The sequence below is a fragment of the Rhinolophus ferrumequinum genome, chromosome 3, assembly GCF_004115265.2.
Source record: "Rhinolophus ferrumequinum isolate MPI-CBG mRhiFer1 chromosome 3, mRhiFer1_v1.p, whole genome shotgun sequence".
Lineage (NCBI taxonomy): Eukaryota > Metazoa > Chordata > Mammalia > Chiroptera > Rhinolophidae > Rhinolophus > Rhinolophus ferrumequinum.
Genome location: NC_046286.1, coordinates 1,364,401 through 1,392,390, shown reverse-complemented (window position 1 = coordinate 1,392,390; position 27,990 = coordinate 1,364,401). Strand labels below are relative to the sequence as shown.

General features: G+C 44.4%; 1 protein-coding gene and 2 pseudogenes across 2 annotated transcripts; 2 read left to right on the top strand and 1 right to left on the bottom strand.

Moving 5' to 3' along the window:
• Positions 1–11,323: 11,323 nt before the first annotated feature.
• LOC117020274 (40S ribosomal protein S3a-like) lies at positions 11,324–26,663 on the bottom strand. 2 transcript variants are annotated; one of them, XM_033102634.1, is made up of 2 exons: positions 26,527–26,622; positions 11,324–12,267 (listed from the first exon to the last, which is right to left on the bottom strand). In XM_033102634.1, the coding sequence occupies exon 2, from the start codon at positions 12,191–12,193 to the stop codon at positions 11,987–11,989; it is 207 nt and encodes a 68-aa protein (XP_032958525.1). In that variant the 5' UTR covers positions 12,194–12,267; positions 26,527–26,622; the 3' UTR covers positions 11,324–11,986. The 2 variants fall into 2 exon arrangements, 1 of the variants encoding a protein (XP_032958525.1); XR_004422658.1 differs by lacking the exon at positions 11,324–12,267 and adding an exon at positions 26,047–26,188 and having other exon boundaries at positions 26,527–26,663.
• LOC117018477 (non-histone chromosomal protein HMG-14-like) lies at positions 12,648–13,111 on the top strand (annotated as a pseudogene).
• LOC117020275 (cytochrome c oxidase assembly protein COX14-like) lies at positions 17,446–17,618 on the top strand (annotated as a pseudogene).
• Positions 26,664–27,990: the final 1,327 nt, after the last annotated feature.

The window sequence follows — 27,990 nt, the reverse complement described above, 5'->3', positions numbered from 1 at the left end:
GACGAGGGGAAGGGGTCTTGGGATCTGCCAGAAGGCCGTGTTGACCTCTTTGGACAGGATGTACTGGAAGTCTTGCTGGGCATCATTTCTATCCCATCAGCTTCTAGATGAGGAGAGACAGATTTTGTTAAACAGAGTTAAAAGTGTTGGTCCAAGAAGTAGGACCCAAAGCCATCGATGCAAGGTGGCTGTGTGATAGAAATTCCATTTAGCTTCGTGGAGCCTATGGCCTTTTCCTCTGGTTAATCCGGTCATTCAGGTGGTGGTGTTCACCCAGGAGCTGGGCGGGGAATGGCCTGGAGCAGGGGGCAGGGGACTTCCTGTGATTCAGGCTAGGAACAATTCTTCTGTTTAAGAAAGGTGGCTAAGATCAGGAACTAGGGAGCTAAGAAACTAGGGAAAAGAAGACTCAAAATTCCTGTAGTGGGGGGCTCTCCGTATCACAAGGGTCAACAGTACTCTTTTTTGTGCACACACAGGAAACACTGTTGGAAAAACATGATGATTTTTCACAGACCTTTTCTGAAGATTGAAAATTACTAGTGGTCCTGAAGTCATTTAACCTTGCAGCAATGTATTAAAAGCGAATCTTCATATTAACAAAAGGTGGGAAGAGAAAATATTTTGGAAAAAGAAGAGATGAGAGGGAGAGAAATGCAGGAGACCTGAGTCTTTGTAGTAAAGGTTGCAAACAGCCTACTGCAGGGGAGAAGTAAGAAATGCAGATGACTAGCACCCTGGGGGTGAGAAAAAGCACAGGCTCTTGCTATTTCTTCCTTTTCTCATTTTTGAATAAACATGTGGGTAGAGACAAAAATTTCCCAGCTAGAGGAAAAAGAGCTGCTCTAGCTAAATGATTAATGCCAATTGACATTTTCTCTCGGTGTTAGGGATGCCACAGAACTCCGAATGGATTCTGGTAACCAGAGAGGGGCAACTACCACCCAGCTCCATCGACTCTTACCAGCTATGAATGTGGGCTCCAGGATGCCACGCCTACCCTCTCCCCGGCCCCAACTCTGCTTCAAGCCGTTGTTTCTCAGTCTAGTTGTGTAGGACACAGCTTCCTGGCCCATGCTGGTGTTACGAGCTTTGTGCTTCCCCCGCTGAGGCAGTCGGTCCCGGGTTGGCCACCAGCAAGCAGGTCTCGGCAGCCCAGCTCCAGGGAGAGCTGTTGTTCACAATTTTAGCTGTAGAGGGCGCAGCTCACTGGCCCATGTGGGAATCCAACCAGCAACCTCAGCATTAGGAGCACAGCGCTCCAATCACCTGAGCCAGCTGGCTGGCCCCAGTCTTCCATTTTTTAATGCTAGGAATGAATCCAATACTTTTGGTAAATATTCTGTTAGTAAATTGTATTTTTCTACAGATATTCAGGCAGCAGGTTGTCTGTGATATGGGAGAGCCCCCCCACTACAGAAATTTTAAGTCTCCTTTTCCCTAGTTTCTTAGCTCATTAGCCCTGGGTTTTAATCACTCTTCTAATCAGTTTCAAAATCCTATCGCAAAGGTTACTCCCAGCCTAAATCACAGGACGTCTCTCACCCCTGCTTCAGACAACTACTTAAATGTCTGTGACTTAAGCTTGTTAATTGTAATCATTGTAGCCGAACATTCCCCAAGCCATTTCAAACCTAACTGTTGGCTAAATAAATGCCATTCCAGAGACCAAATAGGTTTTAACATTCCTCCAAGCCAGTTCATACCTAACCCCTGGGTAAAATCAAGATAATTGGGCTTCAAGTCCTACTCCTGAAGCCAGCAGTTTTAATTTACTAACCGACATGTATCTCCTCATGAAGGGGCCATCAGGATACAAGTTATATCCCAGAGAGGATCCCAGTGCACCTGTTTTTATTTAAAAACAGATAGGGCGAGAGTTTCGCGAATCCTCATTAGGCAGGGATGGCTCTACCGGCTTCTCAGCTTGAAGCAGATACAGAAGAAAAGACCTCCTGTCCCTCAACTCCCCACAGAGATTTAGGGGGATTACACCTCTCAGAAAGAAAATAAGGCAGGCAGTTAGAGACAGGTAATTGGGTCTCTGCATTCCTGCACATCCAACACAATCTATGGGGAGTACTGCCTGGAGACCTCCCAAATTTTTCCTTATCTGCCCTAGCCATTAACCGCTGTGAGGATCTAACTAGATTAAACCAGTCACTCCCACCTGCACAGTAAAGGCCACAACAACCTTCATTTCACCTGGGCCTCATTATACCATCATTATAATTTCATACATGCGCCCGGAAGTTCATTAATATCATTATAACAGACTGAATTCTGGGAAGAAAAAGATGGGGTAATGGTACCGGAAGGTGGGCTCTTCTCAGTGCCGTGTCCAGGTTCTTGGCGTCAAGCAGAACTGAACAAGATACCGAGATAAAGTGGTGAAAAAGTAGTTTATTAGAAGAAAAGGTGCACTTCAATAAATAGAAGCGGCTCTGAGCAGAAAGCAGTGGCTCAAGGGCCATGTGAGGCAGGCTGAGCAAAACAGGCTCAAAAGGGCTAAAAGGCCCAAAGGGCGAAGGGCCCGGGCTCAAAAAAGGGAGTGAATGGCGAAAACTTGGAGTTTTTATCTTTTTTTCTCTAGAATGGGCTGTTCCTCTCCAGTGTGGGACCACTTGATTGACATCTGTGATTGACAAGAGGCTATTACCTCATCGTTTTAGACTGCGCATGTTCTTTCCCAGAATTCAGTCTGTTATAATGAACTTCCAGGCATATGTATGATATTATAATGAGGGTATAATGAGGCCCAGGTGAAATGAAGGTCCTTGCGGACTTTACTGCGCAGGTGGGAGTGACCGGTTTAAATCAGTCCGGTATTTTGCACCCGTTTTTTTCCTCATGGGGGTAGATAATTACAAGGAAAAGGTGAAGTTTGGGGCAGAGAGGGGAGGTTTTTGGGGCAGTAATGCAGAGAGACCCAATGTCTATCTCTAACTGCCTGCCTTGTTTTTTCCTTGAGAGACGTGATTTTCATAAAATCTCTATGGGAAGTTGAGGGACAGGAGGTCTTTTCTTCTGTACCTACTTCCTGCGGGGCAGGGGCGCAGAGCTGTACCTACCTATTGGGGATTCACAGAACTCTCGCCCTATCTGATCTTAGATGAGAGGAAGGGGGTCTCAAGATCTGCCTGGAAGACCATATTGGCTTCTTTGGTTGCGACTGGCAATCTTGCTGGTGTATCCTCTGTATCCCCAAGGCCCCTAAATGAGGAAAAATAGCTTTTAATTAATAAATCCGTTAGCTCTATAGAGCCTGTGGCCGTTTAACCAGTCATTCAGGTGGCCTCAATTGTCCAGGAGCTGGGCCCAGAATGGGCTGGAAAGAACCTGAGGCTTCAGTGATTACAATCAAGGAGTACACGGGCCTGGGGGAATGTTAAAACCTATTTGGTCTCTGGGATGGAGTTATCCAAGAGTCAGGTCCGAGGTCTGGAATAGCCTGGGGAATGTTGGGAAGTCACAGGCTTTTAAGTCATTATCTGAAGCAGGGGTGAGAGACATCCTGTGACTCAGGCTAGGAGCAAACGTTAGTCTAGAATTCAGAAACTGATGAGAAGAGTAATCAAAGCCGGGGGCTAAGGAGCTAAGAAACTGTGGGGACAGAGCCCCAGAAAGCAGTTTCCAGGCTCTCGGCCTCACATAGAAAGGTGCTGGCTCAGGTAGTAAATGGCCATCGACTGATCAAATGGCCATCAGCTATGGCTAGTTGGCCGTCAGCTGTAACCAGTGAGCCATTAGCCATGAATATAACTGCCGTGGCTAGGCTAGTAGCAAGAAGAGAGAAGGGGGGAGCTAGCAAGAAGATGGTGGCTGAGCCTGCACGCGGCGCAGTGAGGGTTGTGAATTGTGTTGCTCCTGGTTCCTGTGTCTCCAACCCAGATGCCAGCGAGAGTATAGTGGTGTGACTCCCCTACCTATGGCTCCGTGGGTGTTCCTTTTTGGCCTCACCATGTCCTGCGTTCTTGTGTGGGGGGCGGGACCGGAGACCCCGCCAGACGCCCCGCACGACACTTGGCGAAGTCGGCAGGATCCCTTGCACTACAGAAACTAGGGAAATTTTCTATAGTGAGGGGCTCTCCCATATCAGTAATGCCTCTTGTCAATCACAGGTGTCAATCAAGTGGTCCCACGGCCGGAAAGGAACAGCCCATTCTAGAGAAAAAAAGGATAAAAACTCCAAGTCCTCACCAGTCAGCGCCTCTTGAGCCTTGCCTTTGCTCGGGGCCTCTCCAAACCCTTTGGAGTGTACTTTTTCTCCTAATAATGCCACTTTGGGGCCTTTGGGCCTTTAGGTCCTTGAGCCACTCTCTACTGTTCGGCCAGCTTCTACTTCTTTGAAGTGTACTTTCGCTTCTAATAAACTGCTCCTTCACTACTTTATTTCTGTGTCTCTTTCAATTCTTTTTTTTTTAAACCTCAATTACCTATTTTTTTTAATATATATATATTTTTTTTAAGATTTTAGTGGGGGGAAGGGGAACAGGACTTTTATTGGGGAACAGTGTGTACTTCCAGGCCGTTTTTTCCAAGTCAATTTTGTTGTCCTTTCAGTCTTGGTTGTGGAGGGCGCAGTTCAGCTCCAGGTCCAGTTGCCGTTGCTAGTTGCAGGGGGCACAGCCCACCATGCCTTGCGGGAGTCGAACCAGCAACCTTGTGGTTGAGAGGATGCACTCCAACCAACTGAGCCATCCGGGAGCTCAGCTGCAGCTCAGCTCAAGGTGCCGTGTTCAATCTTAGTTGCAGGGGGCGCTGCCCACTATCCCTTGCGGGACTCAAGGAGTTGAACCAGCAACCTTGTGGTTGAGAGCCCACTGGCCCATGTGGGAATCGAACCGGCAGCCTTTCGAGTTAGGAGCACGGAGCTCTAACCTCCTGAGCCACCGGGCCGGCCCTCTTTCAATTCTTTGCTCGAGACGCCAAGAACCTGGACACCACGCCGAGGAGGGCCCAGTCTCTCGGTAACATTTGCATCCTCTAGTTTGCTGAATGGAAGGGATAAGAAGCTGTTGCAAAGATAAGTAGGAGGAAAGCAAGGAGCTGCCTGAAATTAGGCAAGGAAGAGCGAGAGATGGAAAAGAAAAGACCAACATGGTGGATGGAAAGAAGAAAAAAAAGGTTGAAAAATGTGAAAGAGATTGAGAGGGAGTGACAAAGAGGAAGATGGAGAAGAAAGTGTGAAAGGGGGAAGATTTGAAGAGGTAGGGGGTAGTGGGGCTGCTGTAGGTAGAGGGTGGGGGTTTAGTCATTTAACAGAGATAGGAATAGTAGGCACTGTGGAGAGAAGAACAGCAGCTTTACATGGTGAATGGGAAGCCCTCAGGTTTCTCAGCCTTTGACCATCACCTTTTCTTTTGATAGTCCAGTCACTTAGGTCCCCACTTTTCTACAACTTCCTGCAGGTAGGTCAGGGCCCTAACCCAGGAAATGAGGCCATTTTTCTGGTCAGTATCACCTTTTGTTTCTCCTTATCACCACCTCCCTGTGGGGATCCAGCCTCTTCAGCCCCTCCCTTGCAAAGGAATGCAAGCTGACTCTGGGCTAGAGGTGGAAGCTTGAACCATGGATAGGCCAGGAAAGTAGGGGGATTATAGTGCAGGACATGGAACAAGGTAGAAGTTCGTGTCAGAGATGACTGTGCCTAAAATAATCTCTGTCCCATGGTGCCCCACTCTGGACATTTCTCATCTCTCTGCTCAAGGAAGTCACCCGTTCTCGTCATTGTGCTCAGAAATGGAATACCTCTTAGATCAGCCTCTCATTTAAGTCTCTGCCTTAATTTCATGTAATCAAAGGACACATTAAAGAGTTTTCTCCTATAAAAGAGTAAAATTCCCCCAAATTAATGATTCCTTCATACAAGAAAGAAAGAAAGAAAGAAAGAAAGGGAGAAAGAGGAGGGAGGGAGGGAGGGAGGAAGGAAGAAAAGAAAAAAAAGAACAGCCAGCTTTTACTAGAAGCCTTAGTACTGGAGCAGAAAGAGACAGGAGAGAGCAGCAGAGAAGGAGGAGCAAAGTTTGGAGCTGATGTGGAGACAGGGCTGATGTCCCAGCCCCAGCAGGGCTGTGGAATCAGAGCTGAGGAATCCTCCACGACAGGGAGCAGTTTCCTCCTGTCTGCCAGGCCACGTTGTCCCATGGCTGATGTGGGGACAGAGCCCCAGAGAGCAGTTTCCAGGCTCTCGGCCTCACATGGAAAGGTGCTGGCTCAGGTAGTAGATGGCCATCAGCTGTGACTAGTTGGCCATCAGCTGTTACCGGTTAGCCATTAGCCACTGATATAACTGCTGCAGCTAAGCTAGCAGGCAGCTGAGTGCGCGTTGCAGATTGCTGAGAAGTGGACAGCAGGCTGCGGAGGTGTGGTTCCTGCTTCCTGTGTCTCTGGCCCAGCCACCAGTGAGACTATAGTGGTATGACTCCCCTATCTATGGCTTCGTGAGTGTTCCTTTTTGGCTTCACCACATCCTGCATTCTTATGTGGAGAGTGGGAGCTGACACCCTGCATGACAGCTGTTTTATCCTGAATGGCGTTCTAGTTCTCCTCAAGGCCTACAGAGACTATTTCCTATGTTCTTATTCACCTGTGCAGCCTTACAAAAGGCCCATCCCCTGAGGAACTTGGGTGTTTCTTGGTTCTCTGCATCCTGAGAGTGAATACCTCCATCACCTCAGCTTGTTTGTGGAGGGCAGTCAGAGTTTCATCGTTTTTGTTTTCCAGTTGAAAGGAGGGTTGAGGATGCTTGAATATGGAATGGGAATGTTCCAACTCTGAAGGATGAAGTGATATGGGCCAAGCGAGGAGCCCCCCACTGAAAAACTTAGTTTTCTTTCCTATTGAGATTTTACGTTTCCTTTTTCTTAAATTTCCTTTTCCAGAGTTTCTTACCTATCCCCCTGCTTCTTAATTATTTTATAAATCAGTTTCTTAATCATAAACAATAGATTGCTTTTAACCTGAATCATAGAAATCTCCTACCCTATGCTTTAGGTAATTACCCTAAAACTTGTGATTTATACTTGTTGATTGTAATCATTGAAGCCTAATGTTCTTTCCAACCTATTCTGGGCCCGGTTCCTGGACAATAAATGCCACCTGAAGACTGGTTGAATGGCCACAGGCTCTACAGAGCTGACGGATTTTCCATCACGTTAGCCATACCCTGCATCAATAGCTTTCAGCTCTGCTCATTAAGCCAACACTTTTAAATTTATTAATTAAAATCTGTTTTTCCTCATTCAGGGGCCTTGGGGATACAGGTGATGCCCCAGTAAGATAACCAGTCCCAACCAAAGAAGCCAGCACAGTCTTCCAGGTAGATCTCAAGATCCCTTCTCTCATCTAAGATTCAGATAGGGAGAGAGTTCCATGAATCCCCAATAAGTAGGGACAGCTCTACATCCCTGCCCAAAAGAAAGCAGATACAGAAGAAAAGATCTTCTGTCCCTCAACTTCCGATAGAGATTTTATGGGGATCGCATCTCTCAAGGGGAAAAAAAGGCAGGCAGTCAGAGATAGCCATCAGGTCTCTGCATTCTTGCACCACCCACGGAACGGAACGCAACTGCCCAAAAAAACCTCTCCTCTCCACCCAAAACTTCCCATTTTCACTATAATTATCTATCCCTATAAGGAACAAATGGGTACAAAATACACAACTAGATTAAACAGGCCACTGACACCTGTGCAGTAAAGGCCACAACGACCTTCATTTCACCTATTTTACCATCATTCTAATATCATACACCATTACAATATCATTCATTATAACAGAGTAAATTCTGGGAAGGAACATGTGCAGTCTAAAAGGTGAGGCAGGGGCAGCCCGATGGCTCAGTTGGTTAGAGCGCGAGCTCTCAACAACAAGGTTGCTGGTTCAATTCCCTCATGGGATGGTGGGCTGCAAACCCCCCCACACGCCCCTCACAACTAAGATTGAAAACAGCTATTGGACTTGAAGGTGAGCTGTGTCCTTCACAACTAGATTGAAGGACAACTACTTGGAGCTTATGGGCCCTGGAGAAACACACTGTTCTCCAACATTCCCCAATAAAATTTAAATAAATTAATTAATTAAAATAAAAAGGTGAAGTAATAGCCTCTTGTCAATCACAGGTGTCAATCAAGTGGTCCCACACCTGGAAAGGAACAGCAGTCCATTCTTGAGAAAAAAGGGACAAAATCTCCAACTCCTCACCAGTCAGTGCCTTTTGAGCCTTTGAACCACAGCCTCTTGAGCCGCGTCTTTGTGCTCGGCCTGCTCCTAACTCTTTACAGTGTACTGTCTCTTCTAATAAACTTCTATTTCACCATTTTTTTTTAATTGGGGAATATTGGGTAACAATGTGTTTTTCCAGAACCCGTCAGCTCCAAGTGAAGTCGTTGTTTTCAATCTAGTTGTGGAGGGCGCAGCTCACTGGCCCATGTGGGGATCGAATCCACGACCTTGGTGTTAAGAGCGCCGCACTCTAACCACTGGGCTACCCAGCCGCCCCCTCTTTCACCACTTTACCACTGTGTGTCATTCAATTCTTTGCTCCAAGAACACCAAGAATCTGGACATTGTACTGAGTAGGGTGCAGCCCCGGCAACATAGTGGTTAGGATTTCCAGTTTTCCTCCAGTAGGCCTGGGTTCAACCCCCGGTGTGGGAACCAAGCCCAGGCACCACGCCAAGAAGGGCACCCCCTCTCCAATAACAGAAGGAAGAAATGCACATTCAATGCAGAGGGAACTTGTTTAGGTCCTGGACACATTACATTATATATTCACAAAACATATCTGATGTTACAGAAAATGACCACAGTAGTTTTCTCACTGATCAAATTGCTAAAAAATTGAAACCACTCTTGACTTGCAAGTAACCTCGTTTCTGTGCTTTTGTACAAACAGCAGCATGGGCCACCTGCTCAGCACACTCAGGCCCCACTGTTCACCCTCAAATCTGCCTCTTGTGCTTCCTCTACTCCTTCGTCTTCCTCTCCAACATACGTTCCTCTCCCCCTTTTCCATCTATTCAATCATGCAGCAGATATGAGTGTCCACCACGTGCCAAGCATTGTGCTGGCAACAGACTAAAAGATGGGGGAGATGGGCCCTCCCTGGCCACAGAGTCTTACCACCTAGCATGAGGGCTGCAGAGTCTACAGCCAACCACCAACCACGCTGCCCACACCTGAGCTCAGGGGATGTGGGCAGGAAAAAGGGGTGAGCTTAGTCCTCAGACGAAAAAGTGTGCAGAACTGCAGGTGCAGTGAGCCTTTCCTTATGGGGCCACAGGCTGAGGCGTGCTGAATCTGGGACTTGATGTCATATGAGTACAGACTCTAATTGTACCACTTATGTAACAGGGTGGAATGCTTTTGTTTCTCCCATCTGACTCTTGCCATAAATCCTAGCTTGCATTTTTCCCAGGGCCTCCAGGTTAATAGTTCCTATTGTAGACATGCAAAAACAGCTTCCTGAATAGGTGGGAAAGCTATGCAAAACCATGATTGTTTATCAAAGATTTACAGGAATCTCAGGACTGGACTCAGATCAGCAGGGGTCAAGAACATCAAGAATCCACTGGGAACAAAGAGGCTTGGAGATTCCACCCCCCCTTCCTTGGATCCCACCTCTTGCCCCACCCATTCTCCTTTCTGGTGACATAAGAACCCTGAATTCTGGGCTCTCTGAAGATGGATCTGAGACACCATTAGGTCTCCCATCTTCTCGGTTGGTGCTTTCTCAACCAATAAACCTTTTCTTATTCCAAACCCTGACATTTTGAGTTTGACCTTTCGAAGCATTGGGTATATAGGGCTTGAATTGGTAACATTTACCAATTCAACCTTATATCTAAGCCTCTTTTCCTTCTGGGACTAACAACCTTAGCCAACTAACAGGGCAAAATTAAATGATTTACTCCTTATAAAGCATTTAGCACAGCACCTAGCACCTGGTTGTAGAAATAGCTAGTAAGTGGGACCTGCCCGGGGTGTTATGTGAGCATAGAGGAAGAGGGGTTCCAATCTCCATATTCCACTCTTCCCTTCTGCCCACTTCTCCTCCCTCTGCCATCAGTGTCCTCCAGTTAGAAAGTTAGCACTTCCTAACATGAAAAACAAAAGCCTGAGGTGGGTGCAAATGGAAAACATGGATCAGCAACAAAAACTGAGACCCTGATGGCTCCACATCTGGGAGCAGCCCCCCTCCAGGAAGCCATTCTCCACCCTACCCTGACCCTTATGCAGAGCCAGCCCTCCGGGGCGTCAACAGGACCTGTTCTATATTGAATCACTCTTTGGACAGGTCTTTAGTCCACTCTTCCTGAAGCCCAAAAGGTCATGGCTCCCTTGAGCTGCTGGGGAAAACTGTGCAGAAATCAGAAAGAATCCAGGAAAGAAAAACAGGAAGCAAAATGGAACCAAATGCCAGGAGTTGAACAGATGTTTATTTTGATCCATGTCCAGTTTTAGCAAACCTAAAAAAGAATAAAGTGTCCAGGAAAAGGCAAGCTAAAGGGGTGGGGCGAAGGGTGTAGTAATATCAAATTGAGACTATATGAAAAAACAAAAAATTTGATCAATTTATCATAGCACTCAAAAGAATAAATTCCATATAGAATGTAAAAGAAAAAAGAAAAAAGAAAAGAAAAACCATATAAGTACCAGGCGGAAAAAATGGTTGAATTCCTCTGTAACTTAGGTGTGGACGACTTTGATAATTTTGGCTAAAAATCTAGCTGCAGTTGAGGGGAAAGACAAATAAGTTTGACTGAGACCCAGCAGACTCAGGAAAAGCTTTTCACTTCTCCCTTAACCGCCTAAAAGAATTTATTAGGGGCCTGTACCAGGAAGAAAGCTATTACCAGAGCACTTTTTTATCTGAAAGACTCTGGGGCTGGGCAGGCCAAACATGTGCTCTTCTTGTCTTCCTGTGATCTGCCGTCCTCCCTGTGAACCCCAGACCCCCACCCCATTCCTTAGCCCCCATTCATTAGGATGGCATACGATCCTCAGCTGCCTATCATTGAGTCTGGTCTTCCTGGACTCCTGTGAGTACCTAATGAAATTTGTTTTCATCCTGTTAATGTCTTTTTTTAAAAAAAAAAGATTTCATTGAGGAAGGGGAACAGTGTGTTTTTCCAGGACTCATCAGCTCCAAGTCAAATCGTTGCCCTTCAATCTTAGTTGCGGAGGGCGCAGCTCAGCTCCAAGTCTAGTCGCTGTGTTCAATCTTAGTTGCGGGGGGGTGCAGCCCACCATCCCATTCGGGAGTTGAACTGGCAACCTTGTTGTTAAGAGCATGTGCTCTAACTAACTGAGCCATCCAGCTGCCCCTTTGTTAATGTCTTTTATGTCTTTTTAAAAAACTCACAAGTAGGTTTTATTTGTTACCATGAGAAGTCTGAATTTTAAACAGATTCTTTGACTGGGGATTCATATCCGTCAGCTTTTTCAACTTTAGCACCTGTCTCATCCCCAGTAGCTTTTCCAGAACTGCTACTTTCACCATGAAGCTCCATGAGTTTTCCCAGTTCAAACTTGGGCTTCTTCAGCATTTTGACTTTTCTAGCAAAGACATCATGGAGCGGAGAGATAGATTGGCAGGCCTTTCCAGTGCTATTGGGAATCAATTTGTTGACTACTTCTTTCAAGTTATTTGTCTACACCGTTCAGGTTATGATTTCCATCATCTTCTTCCAGATTTGGTGGACCTGTTGATTCTGAGCATAAGAGGTTGTCCAAAGCTGATTGTTGCATTTTTTGTTTGTTTGTTTGTTTAGTAAAACCAACACAGAATAGACAAAGCAAATAAGCATCGGTAGTCTTACCAGCAGCATGAGCTTCAATCACGGTCTGCCATTTTTTTACCATGGAGCACATTTTGTCACAGGTACGATCCAGGCCGTGGAAATTAGGCAGTTTTTGCCCTGAACATCCTGATTAGCTTGAATTTTCTAAATGCAACTTCATCGTTCTGCAGATCAGCTGGGCTCACTTCAAAATCGCAACCTTGAGACCATCAGACATGATTTTGGTTCCTTCAGTTCTCGTGACTACTGCTTTCCCAATATTTCTTAGATGGTACACAGCTGGTGCTTTCACATCAGACCAATCTTTCTTAGAAAATGGGTCAGCCACTTTCTTCTTGGCACCTTTCTTGCCTCCTTTCCAAAGCCACTTGTTCTTGTCCACCACCATGGTGCTGCTCAGAGAGCCAAAAGGGTTCCTGTTAATGTCTTACATCATTTTGATTATTAAACCAGCCGAAGAACCTAGAAGAGAAGAAGGGAAAATTTTTCCACCCCTACAAACTCAATTTAAAAAGTGCAAGAGACATGAACAATTCACAGAAAGAAATGTAAATGGCTCCATAACATATAAAAGATGTTCGACCTTCTAAGAAAATGCAAATCAAAACTATAACTAAGTTAATAGTCTTTTAACTATCAGATTGGCAAAACTCCAAAAGTTTGTCAACACACTTTGTTGCCAAAGCCCTGGGCAAACAGCTATTCTAGTACATTGCTGGTGGAAAGGCAAATTGGGGCAACCTTCTAGAGGGGAATTTGGTTGGCAATATCCGGCAAAGTTTTATGTGCATTTCCCCTCTGATCCAGCAATACCACTTCTCATAATATACCCCAAAAAAGTCATGGGCAAAAATATGGAAAAAATGATCACTCCCGTCGCGAGTCCCAGCAGCTGGGGCGGCGGGAGCAGCGGCAGCTGCCACGCAGTCCAGCTTCGCCAAGGCTCTCAGCGCTCGGCCCGCAGGCACCGGGCACCCGCCCGCCCCGCCGCCACGGGGCGGGGCGCGAGAGGAAGCTCAGCTCCCCCGCGGGGGCAGCGAAGGAGGAGCCCACAAGGAGATAGATGCGAGAGGTTGTCGAAACCTGCTCCTGCAAAAGTGGAAACGAAGCCCCAAAAGGCGGCAGGAAAGGATAAGTCTGCAGATAAAAAAGTGCAAACAAAAGGGAGAAGGGGAGCAAAGGGAAAACAGACCAAAGTGGCTCACCCAGAAACTAAAGAAGATCTACCTGCAGAAAACGGAGAAACTGAAAACGAGGAGAGTCCGCCTCTGAGGAAGCAGGAGAGAAAGAAGCCAAGTCTGGTTAGTATCACACCATGTCTTATCAGTGCTCCCTGTCTCCCTCCTTGTACAATCCAGAGGAATACTTGTATCAACTAGTTTGTAAATGCAAGTTTTTAGTAGCGCTAGAAACGTTTTTTAAGAAGGAGGAAATTCCACCTCATCCCATTCTTTAAGTGTCAATGCTTTTTTTTTTAAAGAGATGAAATCATTTGCTGGTTGTTTATTTTTTTGGTACAACCAGAAAATTGTGGGATATTGAATATGGGAGGCTTTGATTGTCTTGGGTGTCAGCCTAACATTCCATAGAGGGGGGTAATTTTTATATCCCATAATACAGAGCTTATTAAATGGCCATTTGGAGTCAGTCGTGCATTTAATAGGTCTTGAACACTTTGAATTATTTCTATTTCCCTGTTTTTGGTAGAATTATTTCCTAAATAAAACCACTCCTTGGTCTTGGCTCTCCCTGTCAGGATTTTGTGCACTCTGTACCATCTTTGGTCATGGTTGTCCAGTTTTCCTAGTCATTTTGTTAATGTGCTGTGAAAGATGAGTATGTAGTATAGATGATATTAAATTGTGAATTAGTGAGACTTTGATGTAACAGTGTATCAACATTTGAAGATATTGGTACTTGATATTCTATTAAGGAAAATTAGCCTCCAAATTGTAAGCTGGAAAGTCACTGGAATAACTAGAAAAGAATCACAACTGCATGACTTTTTAGGTTTTTGGTACGTATATTAAGAATTATGTACAAATTGGACTGGCCCGGTGGCTCAGGCGGTTGGAGCTCTATGCTCCTAACTCCGAAGGCTGCCGGTTGGATTCCCACATGGGCCAGTGGGCTCTCAACCACAAGGTTACCAGTTCAACTCCTCCAGTCCCGCAAGGGATGGTGGGCTCCGCCCCCTGCAACTAAGATTGAACAGGGCACCTTGAGCTGAGCTGCCTCCTGGATGGCTCAGTTGGTTGGAGCACAGGCTCTCAACCACAAGGTTGCCAGTTCGATTCCTTGAGTCCCACAAGGGATGGTGGGCAGCACCCCCGGAAACTAAAGATCGAACATGGCATCTTGAGCTGAGCTGCCACTGAGCGCCCAGATGGCTCAGTTGGTTGGAGCGTGTCCGCTCAACCACAAGGTTGCCAGTTCGATTCCTCGAGTCCCGCAAGGGATGGTGGGCTGCGCCCCCTGCAACTAGCAACAGCAACTGGACCTGGAGCTGACCTGCGCCCTCCACAACTAAGGTTGAAAGGACAACAAATTGACTTGGAAAAAAAAGAAGTCCTGGAAGTACACACTATTCCCCAATAAAGTCCTGTTCCCCTTCCCCAATAAAATCTTTAAAAAACAACAACAACGACAACAAAAAACTGTAATGAAGAGAAATCAACATTCATCCTTCTTTTCCTATAGGATACCTGACCACGTGGTTAATGAGGGAATTTCTCTTACAGAAGCAATCCTGCTGGTAAATAAGGACCAGAATGATAGAATTCCAATATCACTATTTTGCAACCCCAAATGAAATCATGGATTAGTCAATGATGACTAATAACTAATAACATCACCGAAAGAGAGACAAGGAGACATTATGCACATTCTGTTGGAAGTTCACAGCATTCTCTAAGAAGCAGTTGTGCAAAAACATCACTGAATCAGGGCTCTATATGGAGTCACCAATTTACAGGGAGTTCACTGGACAGAGCAATGTGTTACATAGCACATCACAGATATAATCAGCCAACCCCAGACTTTGGGAAAAAATACAGGACAAAAACAACAACAACAATAAAAAAAAACCACTTTCTTCCACAAATATGTTTCAAGGAGAAAACCAGAATGGGAGAAAGAACCTATACACTAAAAGGAACATAAGAAAAATGTCAACCAGCATAATTTATGGACTTTATTTCAATCCTGATTCAAAAAAGTAAGCTCATAAAAAAGACACGAGACATTTGGGGGAATCTGAAAAGATATCTGAGGCTCCTAGATTCCAGGCTGTTTTCCCACAGGCCTGAACCTGGGCATTGCTGCTGTTTAAGTAAAGACGATGTCAGAGCCAAAAACCACAGCACTGGAATTGCTCCCTCCAATTGGTTCTTTACGTGTCAGAGGAGGGGTCTAAGTAACAAGGCCACCTCTCTCATTCCCTCCTCGCCCCCAGCCTCTCCTCCTACCAGGCCAACCCACCACAGTGGAGAGAACCAGAAAGGTATAACATTCAGCTCCTCAGAATGAGGTTCTCCTGAGGTGGTTCTCATCCAGACTGTCACCCATCTGGAGCTCAAGCTTGGACATCATTCGGATTTCCCAAATGAATAAGTTCTGCTTGTGTAAAGTAAGTTGATGTCCCTGATTCTGACTGTGCCTGTGATTTGGAAAGGGAGGTGGTTGAGACACATCAAATATCACCACCAGCACCATCTTGGATTACAGTAACTGTAAACTATGCAATACAGGACTCCATTTTGAAAAAAAGTAACCCTGTCCTCAGGGCCTGAATACACTTAAGTCTGAAGACCTGGAAATTAGCCATTATAGGGCAGCCGGTTGGCTCAGTGGTTGGAGTACAGTGTTCGTAACACCGGGGTTGCTGGTTTGATTTCCACATGGACCAGTGAGAGGCAATGGCTTGAGCTTGGAGCTGAGCCTCCAGTGAGCAGCCAGTTGGCTCAGTGTTTGAAGCACAATGCTCATAGCACCAGGGTCACCGGTTTGACTCCCACATGGGCCGGTGAGCTGCGCCCTCCACGACTAGACTGAAAGCAACAACTTGAAAGCAATGACTTGACATGGAGTTGATGGGTCCTGGAAAAACATGCTGTTCCCCAATATTCCTCAATAAAAATTAAAAAAAAATAAAAGGAAAAAAATTAGCCATTATCCTTATCTATTACTACACCTATACCTGAGGTCTGCTCTGAACTCTTTAACCATAAATATGATATGATGAGGGCACTCATTACATCAGGAGACAGAAGAAGAACTTAAGATAAACCAAAGAACTCAAGGAAAGGCAAGAAAGAAATAGCAAATCAGGAAGTCAAGAAGGCTAAAGCTGCTGGTACATGAAGCCAAGAAGGCTAAAGCTGCTAGGCAGATAATATAATAATAATAATAATTATTATTATTGTTATTTAATTATTATATTATTATTTAATATTTATTAAGTTCTTACTACCTGTCAGGTGCTGGGCTAAGTCCTTTTCATGCATTTAATACGTTCAGCAACCTAACAGGTAATGTCCCTCAACCACCTGTCAAAGGCAACTTCACTCACTCTTCTTGGGAATACACCTCTTACCTATTTGCTATTTCAAACACCTGGTGGCTATATGTAATAACTAAAGTTTCATACAACATGTAGTAAAGGTGCTGGAGGGACAATCTCCATCTAATGTGGGAGGTCTGAGGCCACTGGAGGGCCAAAGACCTCCATAACACAATCAGCAAAGGTTTCTCCATCTAATGTTTCAGCAGAGGCCTAGCTAAAGAAATTTGTCATCTTTGCAAAATGTCCAAAAGATGCCAAGTATCTCCAGTCAGGGCTTTGTGTTTGATGTGACTCATGACCAGCCATTACTCCCTTTGCAGTGATTCTTCTGACCATCCACTATTTTAGATCCTTTTCCAAGAAATCCAGTAAGCAATGCATGAACCACATCTCTAAACAAAGGCTGTTGGACCTCTTATAATAAACAAGTGAGCCTGGAAGCTGGGTACATTTATATGCAAGAAGTCACAACATAATTGGTGATGACAGAGCAAATGCATTTTCCCATCATTTCCTGATAAGGGTCATGCCTTGAAGAGTTCAATAACGACATAATGATAATGATAGAAAGGGAGAGGAATTTACACAGGAGGAAAGATGCAAACTATATATGGGTTCTGTCTGTCCCCAGTGAAGGAGCAACATTTGAATTGTGTTCCCATTAATTTGGCCAAAAACCCCCACCCAAACATAATTAACAATGGGACTTAATTCAGTACTACTGCTAATCGTATCTCAAATGATTTCAGTGAAACAATGAAGAATAATAGCTTTATTACTTGTTTGTGTCTCCTTGATATGGATATTCAATCCAGGTTTCAGTTGTCCCTGAGGACCCCTGACATGTGGGAATGCACCGTTTTGCTGGGGCTCAGGCAAGAACGGTACTGCCCAGCTGGGTGATGACAGCAGCCCACCCAGCTTCCTATAGCAGCTTTGTATTTCTCAGTGGGTGGTCCAGTAGGCAGAAGCCAACTGGAAAAAACTTTTTAAAAACTTTGTTTCTTGGAGTTATGCTGTGCCTGGCACATGGTGCACTCTCTTGCATTAGGAGCCAAATCTTAGAGGGGGACGACATGCCAGCTGCCAAGCAACTAGCTGAGATGGCTACAAGAGCTTCTCCACCCCCATGATGCTCATCACTGTGTATGGGGACTACCTTTGCAATGTCTAATCCCACTGCTATTTCCAGCAGCACAGCTCCCAGCGCCAGGTCTCAGAAGAACAGAAGATCTCAGGAGTCCTGTAGAACTGTTTATTTTTTTTCCTTAACCAGAGAGTCCTGAAGATGCTGCGGAAAGACCTCACCTACAATCATATTTATGTCAAGAGAACTAGGGCCTTAATGATTTTCAAACCCTGCTGGAAAAGTGCCCATGTTTTCTATGGAACTGCCCGTTTGGGGAAGCTATCAAATAATAAAAAGAATGGGAATGAGACACACCTATAGACATTAAATATTTTGCCATGTCACAAATAAACAAAACAGGATCCAAGATGGCAGAGTAGATAAACACCATGCCTGCGTCCTTCCATGAACAAATTAAAATTACAGCTAAATTATAGAAAAATCAACCTGGAGAACCATCTGAATTCTAGCTGAACAGAAGTCCTATAACTAAAAATACAAAGAAGAAGCCACATCGAGACTGGTAGGAGGAGTGGAGACACAGAACAAGCCCCAAACCTCTATGTGATGGTTGAAATCAGGAGGGAAATCTCAGCCGCAGAGGTTCCCCCTGGAGGAGTGAGCAACCCCAAACCCCCCACACCAGTCTCCCAGCCCAGAGTACAGGTGCTGGGAAGAAGAGCTCCCACAACATCTGGCTGTGAAAAGGAGTGGGAATTTCAACCATTCAAGTGGGACAGAAGGCTGCCAGGAAACCCAGACGTCCCCTTAAACAGCCTGCCCACAGACTCACTTGTTCACAGGCACTCACCTTGGGTTTCAACAGAGGGACAGTGACTTGGGGGCCTCAGAGACACACAGGGGGCAGACTGAGGAGTGTGGCTTCGGGAGAGGACTGGACGACAGTCAACATTTTCTCATTGAGGGGTCCATCTTCCATGCAGCTGTCAGGTGGGCACCTTCAGGTGGGCACCTTCAGGTTGAGCCTGACCCCATAGGCCAAATATGAATCTGATCGACCTGGTGAACTCCACTGCTCCACCATGCTGACTCAACTAGGACCCTGCCCTACCCAACTTGCAAACCGCTGGAGGCACTTTCTCTGTGAGCAGCCAGCCCCTCTCTCATTGCACTCTTTCTTGGAAAACTATCAGAATCCAAAGCCCCCAGGCAAGTGGCAACTGACCTCATTGTGCTCTGAGACTTTTACTGAGTCACCCCAGGCTCAGCATTGGCACTACACCAGAGTCTACATTAACCTGGTGACCACAATTCTTCCCACTCTAGTGACTCCCTGAGATCCTGCCTCACCCAATTTGTGTACTGCACAAGCCTTTATCAGTGGCTAAACCTTAAGGAAGCTGGCAGGTGGCAGCAGGCCTCAGGGTATCCTGGTTTTTTGCAGAGTTACCCCAGGCCCAGTACTGGTGGTAGCTGTCCTTAGTTCACAGCATGGCCTCCCCCATGTACTTCTAGGTTTAACACAGGTAGAAAACAACTGTGGATCACTTTGTATCTTCTACCAGGTAGCTCCCAGCTAGTCACAGGCTGTGGGTGACCTGGGCCTGCACAGAGTCCCTCCCAAGAGGCCCCAGAACAAACATACTTGGAGGTTGGCTTCAGACCACAGCAGAGCACTGCCCAATTAACCCACAAGTGGCAAATGCAAAGGGTGGTCTCAACAGGCACCAGAGCCTACTGGGGTGAATCTCATTCAGTGGGGGTAAGCCTCTCACACAGCAGCTCATAGCTGTGTATATAACCAAACCCCACCACCAATCAGCTTGAGGGTCAATCCCATCCACTGACATGCCAAGAGCAATCAAGGCTCAACTATAACAGGAGAGCACACACAACCCGCACAAGGGACACTCCTGGAGCACTGAGGGCAGGTGACCAGGGAGACTGTGCCACTGGGCCCCACAGCACACTTACTGCATAAGGCCACCTGGCCAACACTGGGACACTACCTAACACATAGAAACAAACACAGAGAGACAGCCAAAATGAGGAAATAAAGAAATCTGTCCCAAATGAAAAAACAGGAGAAAAATCCAGAAAAATAACTAAATGAAATGGAGGCTAAATAAATGAGAAATGAAGACAAGCAAACTACCAGAGACAGAGTTCAAAACAATGGTTATAAGGATGCTTAAGGAACTTAATGAGAACTTTAACAAAGAGATTGCTAGCATAATTAAATGACATAGAAACCATAAAAAAGAACCAGTCTGAAGTGAAGAATACAATAACTGAAATGAAGAATGCACTCACTAGAAGGAATCACCAGCAAATTAGATGAAGCAGAGGATCAAATCAGTGATTGAAAGACAAGGTAGCAGAAAACACCCAATCAGAACAGCAAAAAGAAAAAAGAATGGGGGAAAAAAATGAGGATAGTTTAAGAGACCTCTGGGACAACATCAAGCATAACAACATTTGCCCCATAGCGGTACCAGAAAGAGAAGAAAGAAAGCAAGAGCTTGAGAACATATTTGAAGAAATAATGACTGAAAATTTTCCTAACCTGATGAAGGGAATAGACATACAAGTCCAGGAAGCACAGAGTTCCAAACAGGATGAACCCAAACAGGCCCACACCATGAAACATCATAATTAAAATGGCAAAGATTAAAGACAAAGAGAGAATCCTAAAAGCAGCAAGAGAAAGACAACTGGTAACTTACAAGAGAGTTCCCATAAGACTGTCAGCTGATTCCTCAACAGAAACTTTGCAGACCAGAAGGGATTGGCAGGAAATATTCAACATGATGAAAAGCCAGGACCTACAAACAAGACTACTCTACCAGCAGGGCTATCATTTAAAATCGAAGAACAGATAAAGAGCTTCCCAAACAGGAAAAATGCTAAAGGAGTTCATCACCACCAAACCAGTATTACAAGGAATGTTAGAGGGACTTCTTTAAGATGGAAAAAAATCAAAATTATGAATAATAAAATAGCAATAGCTACATACCTATCAACAATTACTTTCAGTGTAAATGGATTAAATGCTGCAATAAAAAGATATAGGTTGGCTGAATGGATAAGAAAACAAAACCCATACATATGCTGCATCCATATATTCATTGCAGCATTGTTTACAATGGCAAAGATGTGGAGGCAGCCTGGGTGTCCATTGATGGATAAACGGCCAAAGAGTAGGTGGTACATATATACAATGGAATATTGCTAGGCCATGGAAGGGAATGGGTTCTCGCCATCTGCGACAGTATGGATGGATCTAGAGGGTGTTGTGCTGAATGGAGTATGACAGACAGAGAAAGACAGATGCAATGTGATTTCACTTATATGTGGAATCTAAGAACAAAATTAACAACAAAATAGAAACGAAACAGATACAGACATTTTGATGGTTGACAGATGGGAGAGAGGTTGGGGCTGTGGGTAAAAAGAAGGGGAAGAGATTAAGAAGTACAAATTGGTTGTTACAAAGTAATCATGGGGTATAGGTATAGCACAAGGACTATAGTCAATAATATTGTAATAACTATTACGGGGTCAAATGGACATTAGATTTGTTGGGGGTGATAGATGGGAAGTGGTTAGGGGGCAGAGTGAAAAAGGTGAAAGCATTAAGAAGTACAAATTTGTAGTTACCAAATAGTCCTGGAGATGTAATAGGGAATATATGGTATTATATATTCCCTCGTAACTATGTATAGTGCTAGGTGAGTACCAGTCAGGGGGGTCACTTCTTAAATTATATAAATGTTTCAGCACTATGCTGTACACATGAAATTAATATAAAATAATATTGAATGTCAACTGTAATTAATAAATTTAAAAAGGGGGGGAAGGAGAAAGGGAATAAGAAATCCAAATTTCCAGGTGTAAAGCAAATAAGTCATGAGGATACTGAATATAGTCAGTAATATTGTGATAGTGCAGTCTGGTGTGAGATGGTTGTGGACTTACGGCGACCACTTCTTTAGGTAGATAAATGTTGAATGACTATGGTGTACACCTGAAACGGATATAGTATTGTATGTTAGCTATATTTTTAATAAAAATCTTTTTCAAAAATACCTTTGTTTCTTCCCAGACAAAAAAAAAAATCTAAAGTAGTTCTTCATCACCACCAAACCAGTATTAGAAGATATATTAAAGTGACTTCTTAAAGAAGAAAGAGAAAGAGGAGGAAGAAGAGGAAGAGGAGGAGGAGAAGGAGGAGAAAAATTTTTAAATATGAATAATAAAAAGGCAAAAACTACGTACCTATCAGTAATTACTTTACATATAAATGAATTAAATGTTCCAATTAAAAGACATAGGGTGGATGAATGGATAAGAAAACAAGACCTTTAATATGCTGCCTACAAGAGACTCACTTAGATCAAAAGACACACACAGACTGAAAGTACGGGATGGAAAAAGATATTTTATGCAAATATCAAAAGACATATAACAAAAGACAGAGAAGGACCCAGTAATTCCACTTGTGGGTATTTATCCGAAGAAACCCAAAACACTAATTCAAAAAGACACATGCATCCCTACCTTCATTGCAGCATTATTTACAATAGCCAAGATGTGGAAACAACCTAAGTCTCCATTAATAGATAAATAGATAAAGAAGAGGTAGTGCATACCTATATGTAATGGAACATTACACAGCCATTAAAAAGAATGAAATGTTGCCATCTGCAACAACATGGATGGACTTAGAGGGTATTGTGCTAAGTGAAATAAGTCAGAGAAAGACAAATATCATATGATTTCACTTCTACTATGTGGAATCTAAAAAACAAACAAAACAGAAACAGACTCACAGATACAGAGAACATTTTGAGGGTTGCCAGATGGGAGGGGGTTGAGGAGCTGGATGAAAAAGGGGAAGGGATTAAGATGTGCAAATTGCCAGTTATAAAAACAGTGATGGGACGTAAAGTACAGCATAGGGAATATAGTCAATAATCTTGTATTAACTATGTATGGTGTCAGATGGGTATTAGACTTTTCAGGGGGATCACTTCGTAAGTTATAGTGTCTAACCACTATGTTGTACACCTGAACTAATATAATATTCTATGTCAACTAGAATTGAAAAAGTAATGAAAATGTGAAGAGTTCTGAGAAAGTAATGGTTTTATAAACCGGGATAAATTAAAGATGGACATTTTGATCTTGATGGCAGCCCACCTTTCTTAATCCATAATAAATGCAGGATTTTGGAAAGAGATTTGAGAAACTATTTCAGGAAATGTTTTTAAGCAGCTCAAAATTTTCTCACAGAGTAAGATACAAAACCTAAGTGAAAGTAGGCACAGTGGTTAACTTGTGGTGAGAGAACATAAACAGGAAGCAGCCTCTCCACATAAATGTAACTGAGAATGGCCCAGAAAATCTGGACAAGTGTTTATGTATCTTCTAATTTGGAGATACACAAAGATCTCTGGGGCCTTTTGTTAAGGTTAAAAGGGTCTTCTCTCCTTTCTGCAAGCATGGCCAGTGGGTGAATGCACACCAGTCTCCCCTTTTCAGTACCCCTCAACCAAAACATTACAAATGGATTGTGGAGGTTGGAAAATTCTGAACTCCCTGGAACATGATGTCTTGTGGGGAGGGAGGTTGGTAAAAGCAGTCAGCAGGCCAAACATAGGGGCCTCTCCCAACTGGATAGGATTCCGGTTCATCTTCCAAGGGCTCATCCTCTCTCTACATAGATATCATCTAGCACTGTATACACACCTTCCCTCCCTTCCTACTTGATTTATTATTTCACTTTTTTTTTTTAAAAAAAAATAAACAACAGTAGTTTATTTCTCACAGTTCTGGAGACTGGGAAGTTGAAGATCAAGGCACTGGCAGATTCTGTGCCTGGTGAAGGCTGCTTCCTGGCTCATAGATGGCTGTTGTTTCCCCATGTCCTCACATGGCAGAACGTTATTATTGTACTCTTGTTTAACAATATCCAGATGGTAACGTTTATGTCCTCTTTTGTAACTATCAAAGTCTTTTTGGATATAACCTTAGTGTACATAAATAATAATACTAACTACCACGGATTATAATTATTAATTATATTAACAGTTATAATATTAGTTGTAGTTATATTTTACTCTATAGTATAGTGTATACTATATATATATATGATATCGATATATATATATATATAATATACGGGGGGGGGTGGAAAAAAATGTACACAAGTGCACACATTGGTCAATGTTGCTCAAACAGTAGTTCACCACAATCAACAGTGTCTGGACTCAGATGGTAATCACTTTGAGCTCCTCTTGTAATTGCAGAAGTCAAACATGACTTGTACGAGGTCTGACGATTAAGTTTGCGAATTTTGTTGCAATGCGTTTTTTGATATCAGAGGGATTATTCCTTATGAATTTGTACCACTGGACAAACAGTTAACCAAGTTTACTATTTGGAAGTGCTGAAAAGGCTGCATAAAAAAGTTAGACGACCTGAACTTTTCGCCAACAATTCATGCCTCTTGCATCATGACAATGCACCAGCTCACATGGCACCGTCTGTGAGGGAGTTTTTAGCCAGTAAACAAATAACTGTATTGGAACACCCTCCCTACTCACCTGATCTGGCCCCCAATGACTTCTTTCTTTACCCAAAGATACAGGAAATATTGAAAGGAAGACATTTTGATGACATTCAGGACATCAAGGGTAATACGACGACAGCTCTGATGGCCATTCCAGAAAAAAGAGTTCCAAAATTGCTTTGAAGGGCGGACTAGGCACTGGCATCAGTGCAAAGCTTCCCAAGGGGAGTATTTCAAATGTGACCATTGTGATATTCAGCAGTGAGGTATGTAGCACTTTTTCTAGGATGAGCTTGTGAACTTAATTGTCAGACGTCTGTATACCGATAACAAAAGATGGATACAAGTCAGGTTTGACTTCTGCAATTACAAAACAGTCTCAAAGTGGTTACCATGAGCATCCAGACACTTCTGATTATGGCGAACATTGTTTGGTAGGCTTCTGTGGCGAGTGTGTAAACTGTTCCAACACCCATAGTAGAAAAAGCAGGACTTGTTTCTATGCGAGGCCTCCCAAATCTCCCCTTGTGCACATCACACACAGCACCATGCGTCTCAACTTTATGACGAATGCGTGCGATAGTTAGGCGCGTGTTGGAGGATCTGTCGCATACTCATGCCTCCATTGTCATTGTACTTCCACAACATTCTCGAATTTCAAATACCACTTCAAGATGTTCTTGCGCTCCTCAAATGACAACCGTGCTTCCACCATTTTCTTTGACTGTTTTGCCTGTCGCATAGTGATGCTAGCATTCATTTGATTAATTCCATCTTTTGAGTGAACATACTATATATTGCTACCGCAATTCAATTCAACTTTGAAAAGTAATACATAGATAACATCTCTTAAAATGTGTATACATTTTTTGGCTCCGCCCTCCCCAGTATTATATGTATGCTATATACAGTACTATATTGTATATAAATATTATACTATGTATATAATATACATATACTCTATATAACAGTTATACTATAATAATATAGTGTTAATATTATAGCATACAGTAACATTCAAATTTACATACATTGTCTTTTATCTTCACAATGTTAGGAGATAGAGAGAATTTACCAAAAACAAGGCACTAGAAAGGTGGGCTACTCACTCAAGTTCTCATATCTAGTAAGTGGTCAATTCAGGGTTCAGGCCCAAGTGGAAAGGAAACTGCCTCGAGGCTTCTCTCTGGGCAAGTTGCCCCAGACCTGTGCATCTTGTTACTATCTCTCTTTCCTCTCATTAGACAGAGTATCCGCAGTTTTACAAAAGCTGTTTGCCAAGCTGAGCTAAAGAAGGGTTAACCCCACCTCACCGCACGCACAATCCCTTTACTCAGCTAGATTCTTTCATCTTTTCAACCAAATATATCCATGTCTCCTCCAGCCAAACCTGCTCTAGTACAGGAGCCAGGCATGCTCCCTGCCCTCTGGGACTCCCACCTTCTCTCCTGCTCAGTACGTACTTCGTGATACACCCGCACTTTTCCTTCATAATGCCCAGTACTCTTTAATCTTGCCCTATGTCTTTCAGCCCATTGTCCTGTGACCACCATGGGGACAAGAGGGCTGTCATGTTCACTTCTATGTCCAATGTCTTATGTAGCACATGACCGCTAAGAGAAACTTGGTAAATATTTGTGGAATGAACAGACGTGAACAAGCAGTGGAAGCAGATACTCTCAAAGGTTAGAGAAGGTGGTGCCCCAGGCGGTAGCTAGCTGATTATCAGTTTCTGTGCCACAGGGTGCTACCCTCTGCTTCACAGAAACCTGGCAGCCTCAGTACAAGCCTCCCTCCCCTTGCACATATCTTCCATGTCCACCTTGCCAGTGAGGTCTGCCCAGGCCCCTCTGGCCTGGAAGCTGTACCGGGGGGTGGAAGCCTGCCCTGCAGAAAGGGCTAATTAATCCTAAATGTCACATCAGTCGCACAGCTCCTACCCTATGGACACCTATCCAATCTGTGTGTTTAGTCAACAACACCTGAAATAAACGACAACACCCCAACCTCACTGTGTGGGGGTTACCTGGAGACCAGTGGTTTTCCTGCTGTGCCCCACATGATAAGGTCACACACTTGGCAGGAAGTGTGGTCTGTAAGAGGTGGGCATTCTGGCAGCAGGAGGGAGAGGTGAGGTGGGTCCTCGGGCAGGGACCTGGAATTCAGAAAGGGAGCTGTAAACAGACAGTGGGGGTAACTTCCATGAGTCGCTAACCTTCTCCCCTCAGACTCAAGGAGTTTCTTTGAGAGGAAGGCAGCAAGCTAGGAACACGGGAGGAGAAGACCCTGTAAGTGGGAGTACACCGGCTGTGCCTTGTGAGTCAGATTATCTGTGACTGCTGCTCACTTCTTTGCTTTCCCTTTTCTTCTCTAAGCTTTTAGGGAAGTCTACCTGATGGCTTCAGTGCCGCTGGGTCAGGGAAACTTCCAGTGGGGGCAGAGCGGGGAAGTCCCTTCTCTTCCCCACGGAGACACCCCCCCACAAGGATGTACCTCTTATTTTATCATGGGAGGTGGCTGTTTCTTTGCAGCATCTCAACTAGCGAGGAAGGCGCCTGACTCCAGTCCTCAAATGGAGATGGCCCAACGCATCCTGAGTTGGCTTAGAGGCATCTGGCTCAGCACACAGCCTGTAGCGCTGGGTAATCTGGGGACCCTGCCAGAATAGTCACCACCTGGCAGGAAAAGGATCCTAACTGTAGTCTCAGGGTCAGGAATGTAGTTCACAAACTGCCTCCCACCCCAGACCTCTTTCTCTCCACACACAGAGCTCCCCTCTCTGAGTTGTGTAGTGTTCCCCACCCCCAGTCCGGGGCACTTTTCTAGTTTCCACATGAATTGCATCTCTTCTTCCATTGCTCTGAAAGAAAAGGACTCTAATGACAAGCCATAACCCCCGCCGCCCTGCTCCAAGATCCCTGTGGTTAAACACATTGGTACTTTGTCCATGTGTGAATAACCAATATTCTCTACCCTCTTTTCTCTGTCCCATGTGCACACACTTCCTCATTTTCCAACAGATATGTCTTTCTTTCCTCAGTCTGCTGCTGAAAGTTGGTGACTACTGGAGGCTGACCCTGTAGTCCTTAGCAATCACTCAGGGCATCAAAGTTAGTGCTCAGTTAGGGGCATTTAGGACCTCAGTGCAGGGTTCAGTTATCGTGGCATGCTGACAACCAGCATGGAGGGTTGAAATCCTGGATTTGCAGAGGTTACCAATTTCCACCATGTAAATACTCCCTCTCCCCATGACCAATTTCCAACTACCAAAGGTTTTACAATCAGCTTGTATAATTCTGAATACTTAACAGCTACTCTCACCAGTCAGCCTGAGCTGGCTCCAGCACACCAGTGGTTAAGGGGGAATCATGGGAGCAGACCGTCCCTGGGCCCCTGGGATGTCGTGACAAAATGAGCAACAGACCCAGTGGAAATGAAGGGCCTGCCATTCAGCGGTGGTTCCCTTGGCTCAGAGAACTTTAGGGAGTTGGGGAAAGCTCTGGGTTCAAATCCCTGTGTGACCTTGGGCAAGTTTCAGTTCCCAAATCTGCAGAACAGGATTGATTAACCCTGTCTACAGGATTACTTTAGGGTAAAATGAGATGCCTAAAATGCCAAATATATAGCAAGCTCTCTCCCAATAAATGTTCTTTCGCTTGCCCCTACCCTTGTCTTCATTTTTCCTGAATTTCAAATAATTATTTTCCAAAGCATCCAACAGGGGGAGCCCAAACTCAACACTGTCAGGGTAGGGGCTGGTACTTCAACCCAACTCTCACCATAGCTTTGGGCTTTAACTTCGGAAACTTTGAGAACATATCTCTTTTCCTCTTCAGGACTCTCCTTCGTCCACATCCAAAAAGAGGTGAATCCATCAAAATGTTCTATAACTGGGGCTTATGTCACCTGGCTTCATTCTCCTCTGAGAGGGTGAGCTATTCCAGAATCAGAAACCAC

What these genes read in the sequence shown, in the direction of transcription:
- LOC117020274 (XM_033102634.1), bottom strand. Translation starts at nt 12,193, where the DNA reads ATGGTGGTGGACAAGAACAAGTGGCTTTGGAAAGGAGGCAAGAAAGGT.